Raw genomic sequence first — 10,861 nt, 5'->3', positions numbered from 1 at the left:
CCAGCTCACAGCAACCTCCAGCTCTTGGGCTTAGGCGATTCTCTTGCCTCAGCCTCCCAAGTAGCTGGGACTACAGGTACCCACCACAATGCCCAGCTATTTTTTGCTCCAGTTTGGCTAGGGCCGGGTTTGAATCTGCCACCCTCGGTATATGGGGCCGGCACCCTCCCCACTGAGCCATAGGCGCCACCCGTATTGCCCTATTTTTATTCTGGGATTTTTGAAACCTACCCAAAAAACAGTGAAAGAATAACATAATGAACACCTATCTACCCTTCACCTATATTCACCAATTGTTATCATTTCACCACATTCTTTCTCTCTCTCAATATATATGTATTTTTCCCTGAGCTAATTGAGAGTAAGTTGCAGATATCATAATTCTTGACCCACATGCTTCTATGTGTATAGCATGTATTAGTTTATAGAAAAGGACAAGGACCTTCTCCTTTATAATCACAAAACCACCATGTCAAAAGCAAACTAAGGTTGGGAATGGTCTACCCATGGTACAGACATAATGGGGTACAATGTGTAAAGAATTTAATAATAATAAAGACAGCTTTATAGTCTTACCATCTCCCTACATTGGCAATTCTTTTTTTTTTTTTTGAGACAGTCTCACACAGGTGCCCTGGGTAGAGTGATGTGGCATCATAGCTCACAGCAACCTCAAACTCTCGGGATCAGAGATCACCCTTGGTGATCCTCTTGCCTCAGCCTCCCAAGTAGCTGACTACAGTGTGCCCTGCCACAACGCCTGGCTAGTTTTTCTATTTGTAGAGACAGGGTCTCCCTTTGCTCAGGTTGGTCTGGAATTACTGAGCTCAAAGCAATCCACCGACCTCAGCCTCCCAGAGTGTTAGGATTACAGGTGTGAGCCCAGATCCTAGCTTTATATTGGCAATTCTAAACAAAATCAGTGATAAAATACTTCTCCCTGCCAAGGCAAAGTGCTCCTATTTCTCCCCAGTACTGCTTGGTATGCCATGGATCATCAAACTTCAGATATTTGAATATCAATACAATAAAGCTCTCACATATAGAGTTCAAATTCCAAATTCTCCAATTGTCCCTATAATTATTCTTTTCTTTTTTTAGAGACAAGGTCTTACTATATTGACCATGGTAGTCTTGAACTCCTGGGTTTGAGGCTGGGTGCAGTGGTTTACACCTATAATTCTAGCACTCTGGGAGGGCCAGGCAGGTAGATCTCATGAGTTCAAGACCAGCTTGAACAAGAGTGAGACCCCTGTCTGTAGAAATAGCTGGGTGTTATGGCAGCCACCTGTAGTCCCAGCTACTCAGGAGGCTGAGGCAAGAGGATCTCTGGAGCCCAAGAATTTGAGGTTACTGTGAGCTAAGATGCCACAGCACTCTACCCAGGGCAACAAAGTGAAACTCTATCTCAAAAAAAAAAAAAACAAAAAACCAACATCCTGGGCTTAACCCCTACTCTAGGAGTAAGTGACCCCCAAATGGTGAAGAACACCATGTGTGCCAAGCTGCTTTTCCAGAGCCCCATTTCTCTTGTTTCAACTTATGGGAAATGAGCTTCACAGGCCCTCACTGTCCAGGGGGAGGAAGAAGAGGCAGGTATAGTGCCCACAACGTGCCCACAGCCCAGAGATCAGGTGATCAGAAGGAGGAAGCAGCCCACAAACCACTCCTCTTTCTCTCTCCACAGTGGAGTTCCAGGTGACAACACGAACGCAATCCCTGAATTACATGTTGGAGTCCACAGTCTCCCTGGACTGTGGCTTCTCCATGGCACCAGGGTTGGACCTCATCAGTGTGGACTGGAGGCTGCAGCACAAGGGCAGTGGCCAGCTGGTATACAGCTGGACTGCGGGGCAGGGGCAGGCTGAGCGAGAGGGTGCTACACTGGAACCTGAGCAGCTACAAACAGCCGGGAATGCCTCCCTCATCCTATCCAGCCTCAGAGTAAAGGACGAGGGGGCCTACATTTGCCAGATCACTACCTCTCTATACCGAGCTCAGCAAATCATCCAACTCAACATCCAAGGTAAGGCCAGGACTGAGTTACCCTGGGGAGAAGTGAAGGGCTATATCCATTGGGAGTGTTTCCCAGACTGGGATCCAACTCAGTGAAGATTTTCTGAGAGGCAGACTGCATTCCCACAGCCTTTATGCCATCGGATAAGGTGTTCTACTGGACTCTAGGCTAATTCCATCAGGACATTTCCAGCTCAGGATCCCACTGACCTGCATGGCTGCCTCCAACCCCCCCCCCCCCCGGGTCCTTTTGGACCACATCCTGAGCCTCCTCAGGAGCAGTAACAAACCAAGGAAAGGTGGTGGGAGCGGTTCTGATCAGGAGGAACATTTTATCACTGACAGCGTTTAAAACCACTGGCTTGGCTCGGCGCCTGTGGCTCAAGCGGCTAAGGTGCCAGCCACATACACCTAAGGTGGTGGGTTCGAATCCCCAGCCCGGGCCCGCCAAACAACAAAGATGGCTGCAACCAAAAAATGGCCGGGCGTTGTGGCGGGCGCCTGTAGTCCCAGCTACTTGGGAGGCTGAGGCAGGAGACTCGCTTGAGCCCAGGAGTTGGAGGTTGCTGTGAGCTGTGATGCCATGGCACTCTACCCCGGGGGGTAGCTTGAGGCTCTGTCTCCAAAAAATAAAATAAAATAAAATAAAACCACTGGCTTACAGTGACAATAAGTAAACACAGCCCCTACCTCTAATGGATAGCCTGAGTCCATTGGGTATCCTACTGAGGAGGAAACTTTAGCCTTCACAATCTATCCTCACTCTCAGCAGGAAGAGAAGGCTTGAGGTTTCTCAGCTGTCCCCAGGCAGATCTTTTGAAATCTTATTCCTTCCTCATTGTTCCTCTAGCTTCCCCCAAAGTACGACTGAGCTTGGCAAACAAAGCTCTGCCACCCACCCTCATCTGCAACATTGCCGGCTACTACCCTCTGGACATGGCAGTGACGTGGACCCGAGAGGAGCTGGGCAGATCCCCGGTCCAAGTCTCTGGTGCCTCATTCTCCAGCCTCAGGCAAAGCACAGCAGGCACCTACAGCATCTCCTCCTCTCTGACGGCAGAGCCTGGCTTTGCAGGTGCCACCTACACCTGCCAGGTCACCCACGTCTCCCTGAAGGAGCCCCTTGGGGCCAGCACCCAGGTTGGCCCACCAGGTATGGGAATGTCCTCAATCCCCCACCTCCACACTTGGGCTCACGGCTGTCCTGCCCCCAGTGAACCTTTGGCCTTGTTCTCCTGCCCTCATGCTTTGTTCACAGCCCAAGCTTCACACTCCTACCTCTGTTCCCGGCTTTGTCTTTCCCGAGGTGGCAGCCACTACAGCTTCCACCACATATCCCCTGAGAATCCAGGGTGCCAGACAACGTGCTGAAATAATTCCCCTTCCTGCCCTCCAGGAGCTTAGTCCAGTGATGGAGACAAGACTAGGTAGGCAGGGGAGATGACCTAAAGGAGACATGTGAGCCAAGGTAGCTAGCTCAGAGGGAAGGGAACACTCAAGATGGAAAGAATGGTATGTAGGGAGGCCAAATATAAAACAGCCCAAAGAGAATTCAGGCAACTGTAAGGAGTCCAGCACAGAGCTAGAGCCAAGGGCATATGGGAAAAGCAGGAAGGGCTCTGAAGCTTCAGAGGTCATTATATTTATTGAGCATTTATGTGAATCAAGCACGGTGCTCAGCACTTAGCTATATGACTTAGCTATGTCATGGGCATGGCAGTGACTTGGAATTAGCTAGCATGACAACTTCCATCTTCCAGATGAGTGAATTGGCACTTGCAGGAAACAACTAATTCCCCCAAGGTTATCTACCAATTAATAAAGAGAAATGAAAAACAGGCAACCTGATTCCTCCTATAGGCTTAAACCCTATAGGTCTCAATGGGCCTTTAAGCTGGAACTTCATCCTGAAAGCCATGGAATGTTGTTGAAAGGTCTGAAACAGGAAAGGGGCAGGAAAGAACCAGCATCTCGACATGCAAATGTGCAGGAGCGCTGGGCTTTATTTGGTTGCTTGCTAGAGCTTCCCCCAAACTGAGCTTTTTTCCCAGTTCACATTATTCCCCAGCTATTTACAGAATCTCAGTTTAGCTGTCAACAACTAATCTACCTAAATCTGTCTTGAAAGCAATGTAAAAACATTGTCTTAGGTAGGAATTCTTTTTTATTTTTATTTTTTGAGACAGAGTCTTACTATGTTGCCTTTATGGTAGAATGCTGTGGCATCACAGCTCACAGCAACCTCCAACTCTTGGGCTTAAGAGATTCTCTTGCCTCATCCTCCCAAGTAGCTGGGACTACAGGCGCCCACCACAATGCCTGGCTATTTTTTGTTGCAGTTGTCATTGTTGTTTTAGCTGGCCCGGGCTGGGTTCGAACCTGCCAGCCTTGGTATATGTGGCTGGCACCATAACCACTGTGCTACAGGCGCTGCGCCAAGAGGTAGGAATTCTGTGTGGAGTGACACATGAATATCTGACAGCCTTGAATATATACAGGATAGACACAAAGTTTGTGTGCAATTTAAAAAATAGTTTAACATAGTAAATGCACACAAACTTTATGTTCACCCTGTCCAAATGCTGCTGTGTGCCTGGCTCCTGCGCTGAAGACTCAGAAACACATACTTCTCTGCTCCACCTCCTGGGGTGGACACTGGGGGTGAAGGCTAAGCCAATGACACCTACCCACAATGACTTCTGCCCACGTCACTCTCACCTACAGAGCAGAAAATGGCCTTGGGAGTCATCTTTGCCAGCGGCCTCTTCTTTCTTGCACTGTTGTTCCTGGGGCTTCAGAGACGACAAGGTAAGAGTCTGGCTGCCCTCAGCTCTGGCACCTGACCCACCTCACTTGTAGATCAAGCCAGTCCACCCAGCTTCCCACCCAGACCAGGGTTAAAGTCTAGCCGTTCCTAGGTCCCGCTGGCCTACCCCCCCAAGTCCCCTGCCTTGGGGGTTACCCCAAATGAAATCAACCTTGTTCCTTCTTATTTTCTCCTAGCTACTCACCAAGGTCTACCAACACTCTAGGGAGTTGTTTTCCTGCCTCAGCATAAAAAAGAAAGTAATCACGTGCTCCCAGAAGGACCCTAAGCCAAGTCGCAAAGCTGGGAAAGGCATGAGGGTGGTACCAGGTCACGGGGCACCAGCCCTGGCTCTGCTCAGACCCCTGCCTTCCTTCACTGTGTGCGCTGGGATGATGCAGCAAGGGAGGGGACGGGAAGAGGCGAGGGGCTGACAGGAAGGCAGAATATTCAGGGACAGGTTAACACCAAAGAACCAGAATTGAGGTGAAATCATAAGAAAAGAAAACCAGAAGGCAAGAAAGGAACAAGTAGGGTGGTGCCTGTGGTTCAGTGGGCAGGGTGCCAGCCCCATATACCAAGGGTGGTGGGTTCAAACCCGGCCTGGCCAAACTGCAACAAAAAAATAGCCGGGCGTTGTGGCAGGCACCCATAGTCCCAGCTACTGGGAGTCTGAGGCAAGAGAATCACCTAAGCCCAGGAGTTGGAGGTTGCTGTGAGCTGTGTGATGCCATGGCACTCTACTGAGGGTGACAAAGTGAGACTCTGTCTCTAAAAAAAAAATGAAAGAAAGAAAGAAAAAGAAAAGAACAAGTGAGGGGCAGTGGGGCAAAGGGGTTGGGTTGGGCCCCTACTCACAAACTCTTGGCTCTGTCTAAATAAAAGCCTAAGTCCCCGAGGCCAGGCTTTTCCACTTTCCTGTCTTTTTCCACGTCCCAACTAAGCCCTGTCCCCAAGCCTAGCTGGTCCACCTGCAAAGTGTTGAAGGTGTGAAAACGCCCTCTGGGGCTTCCTCTCAGTTGCTCTGGGTGACCCTGAGCTGTAATTAAGGTTCTGCTCCTTTGAAGAGTCAATCAGGAATTTCAGGAAACCTAACAAACTCCTCACTCCCTCAACTACTGGGGAGGGAGTTCTCCTTTTATTCATTTCTAAAACATGCCTGGTCAATCCAGTGGAACTTAGCATAAGAACATTGTATGCAATGCAAAGATGATGGAGAAAATGGGTGTTCACTGGAGGCCTCATCTGGGCACGAACCCTGGGCCAGGCGAGGAGAGCCAAGGGTCGCAGTTGAGAGAAGTGTGGGAGAACCTGCCAGCCTGAGGCGCCCACTCAACTTCCTGTCATCACTTCCTCTCACTAGCACCTGCAAGAGTTGGGCTGCTTCAGGCATGAAACCTGGAGACCACTTCCTCTGAGGACACGTAGAACTTCAATGTCACGAAGGTCACATGGCACACATAAGCCAGCCCTGCCAACCTAAAGCGACATCGTCAGACTACTAGAAAGAAAGGATGCTCCCCTTCCCCTCCAACCCAAAGAACAACCAAGACAGTTTAGCAGTAGGAATTTGTATTCTTTGCCTTTGTTTGGAATACATGAAATTGGTAAATATGCCACATGCCTTTGGTGGAAGTACAACTGTTATTACTCCATACAAGTATGAGATTGGGGTTAGGAAAAAAAGACAAAGAGATGATGACAGACACACAGTGGAAACCCACATCATCTCACGGCAAACTGAAGGAGGGGATGTGGGAAGCTTGGCTTCACTGGACTACACAGTCCCGGGGCTAGTTGCACATTTGCTCATGCACAGGGTGGTGAGAGGAAAGGAGAATAGCACGGACACAGAAGAGGACACAGATGGGGTGAGAAAGAAAGTAGAAGGACTGACCACCCAAAAGGACAAAGCCAACTGTGACTGTTAAGCCTCAGAGGGACAGAAACCCAGAAAGTAATTCCTGTGATAGGGCTGGGTGGGCCAAGAGGGTGGATTTGCTCCAGGCTTGGGACACATCGAGGACAGTGGTGGTTCTTCTCCAGCGGTGACCCCCTGCATTAGGCAAAGAGGAGCCCAGAGGAGAGTGGAGACCTTCGAGGGGGACCGTTGGGAGGGTACACTGATTGCTTTCTTCCAGCTCTTCAGTCCTGCCCTGGGGCAGGACGAAGCGGGTTTGGGAAACAGGGGTGAAGGAAAAGGAAGGATGGTTCTGCACAATGAAATGCTGCTGCGTGGAGAGGGGCCATCAAGACCCAGCCCAGAGTGGCCTCAACCTTTCCTGCATGTGGACTGGAGGACAGAATAAAGGGTGTGGGTGTTCTCCCTTGTGTTCCTGGCCTGCCTCCTCCCCTTCCCCCTGGGTTTATCCCATGTAACAGCCTATCCTGAAGCTCAGCAGTGGCTCCTAAGATAAGCTGAGCAGTTGCCATCCTCAGGTTCCACTGTCTGTACGTGCAAACCAGGCAAAGAAGAGGGAAACAAAGGAGACAAAGTAGACTTCAGATGGGTAGGGGTGGTTTGAAGGGGAACATACGACAGGAAGAATAGGTGCTGCAGACGACAGTCCTGTGACAGCACAGCAATGCACAAGCACACCAATCACAGACTGGCATGCTCCCCCCAAGATGGAACTGGGGGGTATAATCCAGGACCCTAATCCTCAGAAAATACCTCTCACCTCACCCCTATCTTTGGCAAGGCCATGGGGATGGTGTAGAGGAAAGGATTCCATAGGAGTCCATGGATCCTCACTTTTCCCCCCATATTCATAAGGCTATTTGGAAGATCCTCATGTCTAACACCTTCAAGTTTCTCCATCAACAGAAAGGAAGAATCAGGGCCCAAATTAATGAGAGGGCAAAAGTGGCTTTCTACAAGCTTGTTATTTTCAAATTAGCCTCCTGCCTCGGTTTCTCTATAACTAACAGGCATTCTCTGTCTTTATGTATGCCAACAATTAACTGAAAGCTACATGAAATTATTTGGCTAGATATTTGGTATTCTCATGAACAAAACAGAATGCACAGAAAATGTGGACTGGGACTGCTCCTAGGATGGAAACAAGAGTCCCAATCTTTTTACAGTCCACAAATGTTTGTCCTCCATTCCTACAGAGAACAGAGCAAAAAGACATAGAAAATCTTAGACTAAAAGATTAGAAATAACGCAAAAAATAGGTTTTACTTTCTACAAGGGCTATACCCTTGAGCCTCTCTGGGCCTTGCCTAGGAGAAAAGCTCCACATGCCCAGGGCAGCACTGAATGAGCCACCATCTTCCCAGCTGTTCATAGTCTCCTGCCAGTGGCTGGGCCTTTCTAGGGCACACAGTGGGCACCATACCTTCTCCTCCCCCAGTCTGGGCAGCTTCTTGGGCATTTTACCTCAGTCACTCCCCATCCTCTTCTCTTTTGGGCTCTGGGGATTCAATAGTACATAGGAAGGCAGTGGGGAGGTGGTACTAGCTGTTGTTCTCCAGGTAGTAACTTTAAGACTGTGCCACGAGCAGCATTTCTAGTGTTAAGGGACGTAGTGCAAATGAATGCAACAAAAAGGAGAATTGGACAGTGGAGAAGCATGGGCTGGGATGGAGGGAGGCAGATGCGGGAGTTTGCTGAGAGAGCAGACAGTGGGAGAAGGACATGAGTTCGGGTGGCAATGGAGAACAGGGTGGGGTGGCACATTCTCAAGTAAAAAAGTAGACTGGACACAGGAATCAGGAAGTCCCAGATGGAGAAGAAAAAGAGACAGGAGAAAACAAGAGGGCAAATTACATCAAGTTACTAGACATTCAGGTCTTTCCGTTGTATGTGCCCCATCCCCAACATTTCCCTCTGACCCAAGCCAATGACAAATAACACAGCCCCACTTCCTCAGAAGGGACCATCTCCCACATCTTGCAGGGGATGCCTTGTCCATCAAGGAAGTCCCTTGTCCTCCCTCCAAGACCACGTGATGATCCCACAGCAGCAGTCTCCATACCTCAGTCAGAGCAGCCCCACTCCCCAGGCAGGCAGGCAGGCAGGCAGGGCTGGGAGAAGACTCCGGGACCTTCCCACCTCTTCACCCCACCAGCGACCTCAGCGATACTTACTTACAATAACTACCACGATGATGGCACAGATAGCTCCCAACATGATCATCATCTGAGGAAACAGACAAAAAAATGAGCCCTTGGGTTTGGGGAACAGAACATCTCTAGCAGGAACAGAGCCTCCTCCATCCTTGGGACTGTGGAAGAAACTGCATCACTCAGGAGCCCTGCCTGCAGGCCTCCCATGGAGGCCCCACCTTTCTGCTTCCCATAGGATCATAACCCCAGCACCACATCTGGAGCTTTTCAGAAACATCACAGGACCTGCAGCTGGCTCCTTTTTGTTCAGTTCCTTTTGCCTTGGGGCTTTAAAAAGAATTCCAATAAAGGTACAGACTTTGGATATTCAGTCAATTGGTTCAGTTTTCATTATGAAATGTTCAGCTCATTCCGAAGTCTTTGTGTTTATGTTGGAGGTGTCTGAGAAGTGCCAGGTAAGAATTTTTGTGGGCAACTCCTTTAGAGAAAAGCTCCATAAATAATGGAGCTCCATTCCTAATTCCTCAGGCTATCACTTCTTCCTGGTTAGTGGTTCTGAATACTCTAGCCTACCCTGGTGGCCAATTCAGGGTAATGCAGCTCAAGAAGGGAGTGGTCCTATTTCCTCCCAAACACTGTGCCCGGCAGTAGAGGCAAGAAACAGAAGCTGACAGTTCTCAGGGAAGGCCTGGCAAAAGAAGGGAGAGGGGACAAGAAAATTCACCTTGCAGTTTTTCCACCAATACTTCCTCTTTAGCTTGGCAGCACTGCTTTCAAATTGTGATGCTCCCGCCTGCAAGGCATCAGCACGGTCATCCAGCTCTGATAGCTTCTGGTCCCTCTCCAGGACCTTGTCCACATTCACACGTATGATATCCACTACCTGACAGGGGCACAGAAACAAAGCTGATATGCTCTCACCAGACACATGAGAAAACTACCGCCAGGAATTTACAAGTCTGGCCCTGTGTTACTCTAAGGGATGCTCTGGAGATTTGGGAACTTTCAGGGAAACAGTTATCTACCCACCTCTTCCACTTGTGCTTGGGTTTGCTGTAATCGTCTGTTACTGGTTGTATTAGGAGGAGGACCAGGGGGACCCCCACCTGGGGCAGTACCTTCTGTCCCTTCAGCGGGTGGCTGAGCTGGTGCAGACCTATGGAGAGAAGGGGGAAGAATATAAAAAATAACGAAGACAAAGGCCAGGTGCGGTGGCTCATGCCTGTAATCCTAGCACTCTGGGAGGCCAAGGTGGGTGGATTGCCTGAGCAAGAGCAAGATCCCATCTCTAAAAATAGACAGGAGTTGTGGTGGGCACCTATAGTCCCAGCTATGTGGGAGGCTGAGGCAAGAGAGTCTCTTGAGCCTAAGAGTTTGAGGTTGTTGTGAGCTATGATGCCATGGCACTCTACCAAGGGTGACAACCTGAGACTCTGTCTCAAAAATAAATAAATAAATAAATAGCCCAGATAAGAAAGGAGTCAGGCATGATGGCATGCACCTATAGTCCCAGCTACCTGGAAGACTGAGGATTATTTCAGCCCAGGAGTTCAAGTCCAGCCTGGGAAATATAGCAAGACCCCATCTCTAAAAAAAGTAAAGACACATATATAAATCCTTACCCCACAGCACCAAAGCAATTATGATTAGGTTATATGGATCCAAATAAAAGGGATTCTAGCTCTTTGGCAATCCCAAATAGAGAGATGCAGCATAGACATAAGAAGCAAAAGATGAAAATCCCGTAACAACATTTAGAAAGGGCTCAGCAACATCCAGGCTGGCATTAAGAGATACTGTGTGGGGCTATCTTACAAAAATGCAAGCATGGCTCGGCGCCTATAGCTCAACCGGCTAAGGCGCCAGCCACGTACACCTGAGGTGGCGGGTTCGAATCCCCAGCCTGGACCCGCCAAACAACAATGACGGCTGCAACCAAAAAAATAGCCGGGCGTTGTGGCGGGC

The 10,861-nt window shown here is 49.3% G+C and overlaps 2 protein-coding genes across 5 annotated transcripts in view; one reads left to right on the top strand and one right to left on the bottom strand.

Annotated features, from left to right (window-relative positions):
• Window positions 1-7,146, top strand: part of TAPBPL (TAP binding protein like) — a 10,473-nt gene extending 3,327 nt beyond the window's left edge. The window contains exons 4-7 of one of the 2 annotated variants that reach the window (XM_003796476.3): window positions 1,688-2,026; window positions 2,867-3,169; window positions 4,741-4,824; window positions 6,186-7,146. In XM_003796476.3, the coding sequence (XP_003796524.2) occupies window positions 1,688-2,026; window positions 2,867-3,169; window positions 4,741-4,824; window positions 6,186-6,217 (758 nt within the window). In that variant the 3' untranslated portion in view covers window positions 6,218-7,146. Of the gene's footprint in view, window positions 1-1,687; window positions 2,027-2,866; window positions 3,170-4,740; window positions 4,825-5,019; window positions 5,365-6,185 lie in introns of those variants that run through there. The other variant, XM_012809369.2, reaches the window with a different exon arrangement.
• The window catches only part of VAMP1 (vesicle associated membrane protein 1), a 7,326-nt gene continuing 2,849 nt past the window's right edge, over window positions 6,385-10,861 (bottom strand). Inside the window, exons 2-5 of one of the 3 annotated variants that reach the window (XM_012809370.2) lie at window positions 9,922-10,052; window positions 9,621-9,775; window positions 8,918-8,969; window positions 6,385-7,104 (exon numbers count right to left, since the gene is read on the bottom strand). In XM_012809370.2, the coding sequence (XP_012664824.1) occupies window positions 6,968-7,104; window positions 8,918-8,969; window positions 9,621-9,775; window positions 9,922-10,052 (475 nt within the window). In that variant the 3' untranslated portion in view covers window positions 6,385-6,967. Of the gene's footprint in view, window positions 7,105-8,262; window positions 8,527-8,917; window positions 8,970-9,620; window positions 9,776-9,921; window positions 10,053-10,861 lie in introns of those variants that run through there. The other 2 variants (XM_003796412.2, XM_012809371.2) reach the window with 2 other exon arrangements.

This window comes from Otolemur garnettii, unplaced genomic scaffold, assembly GCF_000181295.1.
Source record: "Otolemur garnettii isolate 467f Iridium unplaced genomic scaffold, OtoGar3 scaffold00104, whole genome shotgun sequence".
Classification (NCBI taxonomy): domain Eukaryota; kingdom Metazoa; phylum Chordata; class Mammalia; order Primates; family Galagidae; genus Otolemur; species Otolemur garnettii.
Note: the sequence above shows the minus strand (reverse complement) of the source record. Positions and strands in the feature narration are given on the sequence as shown.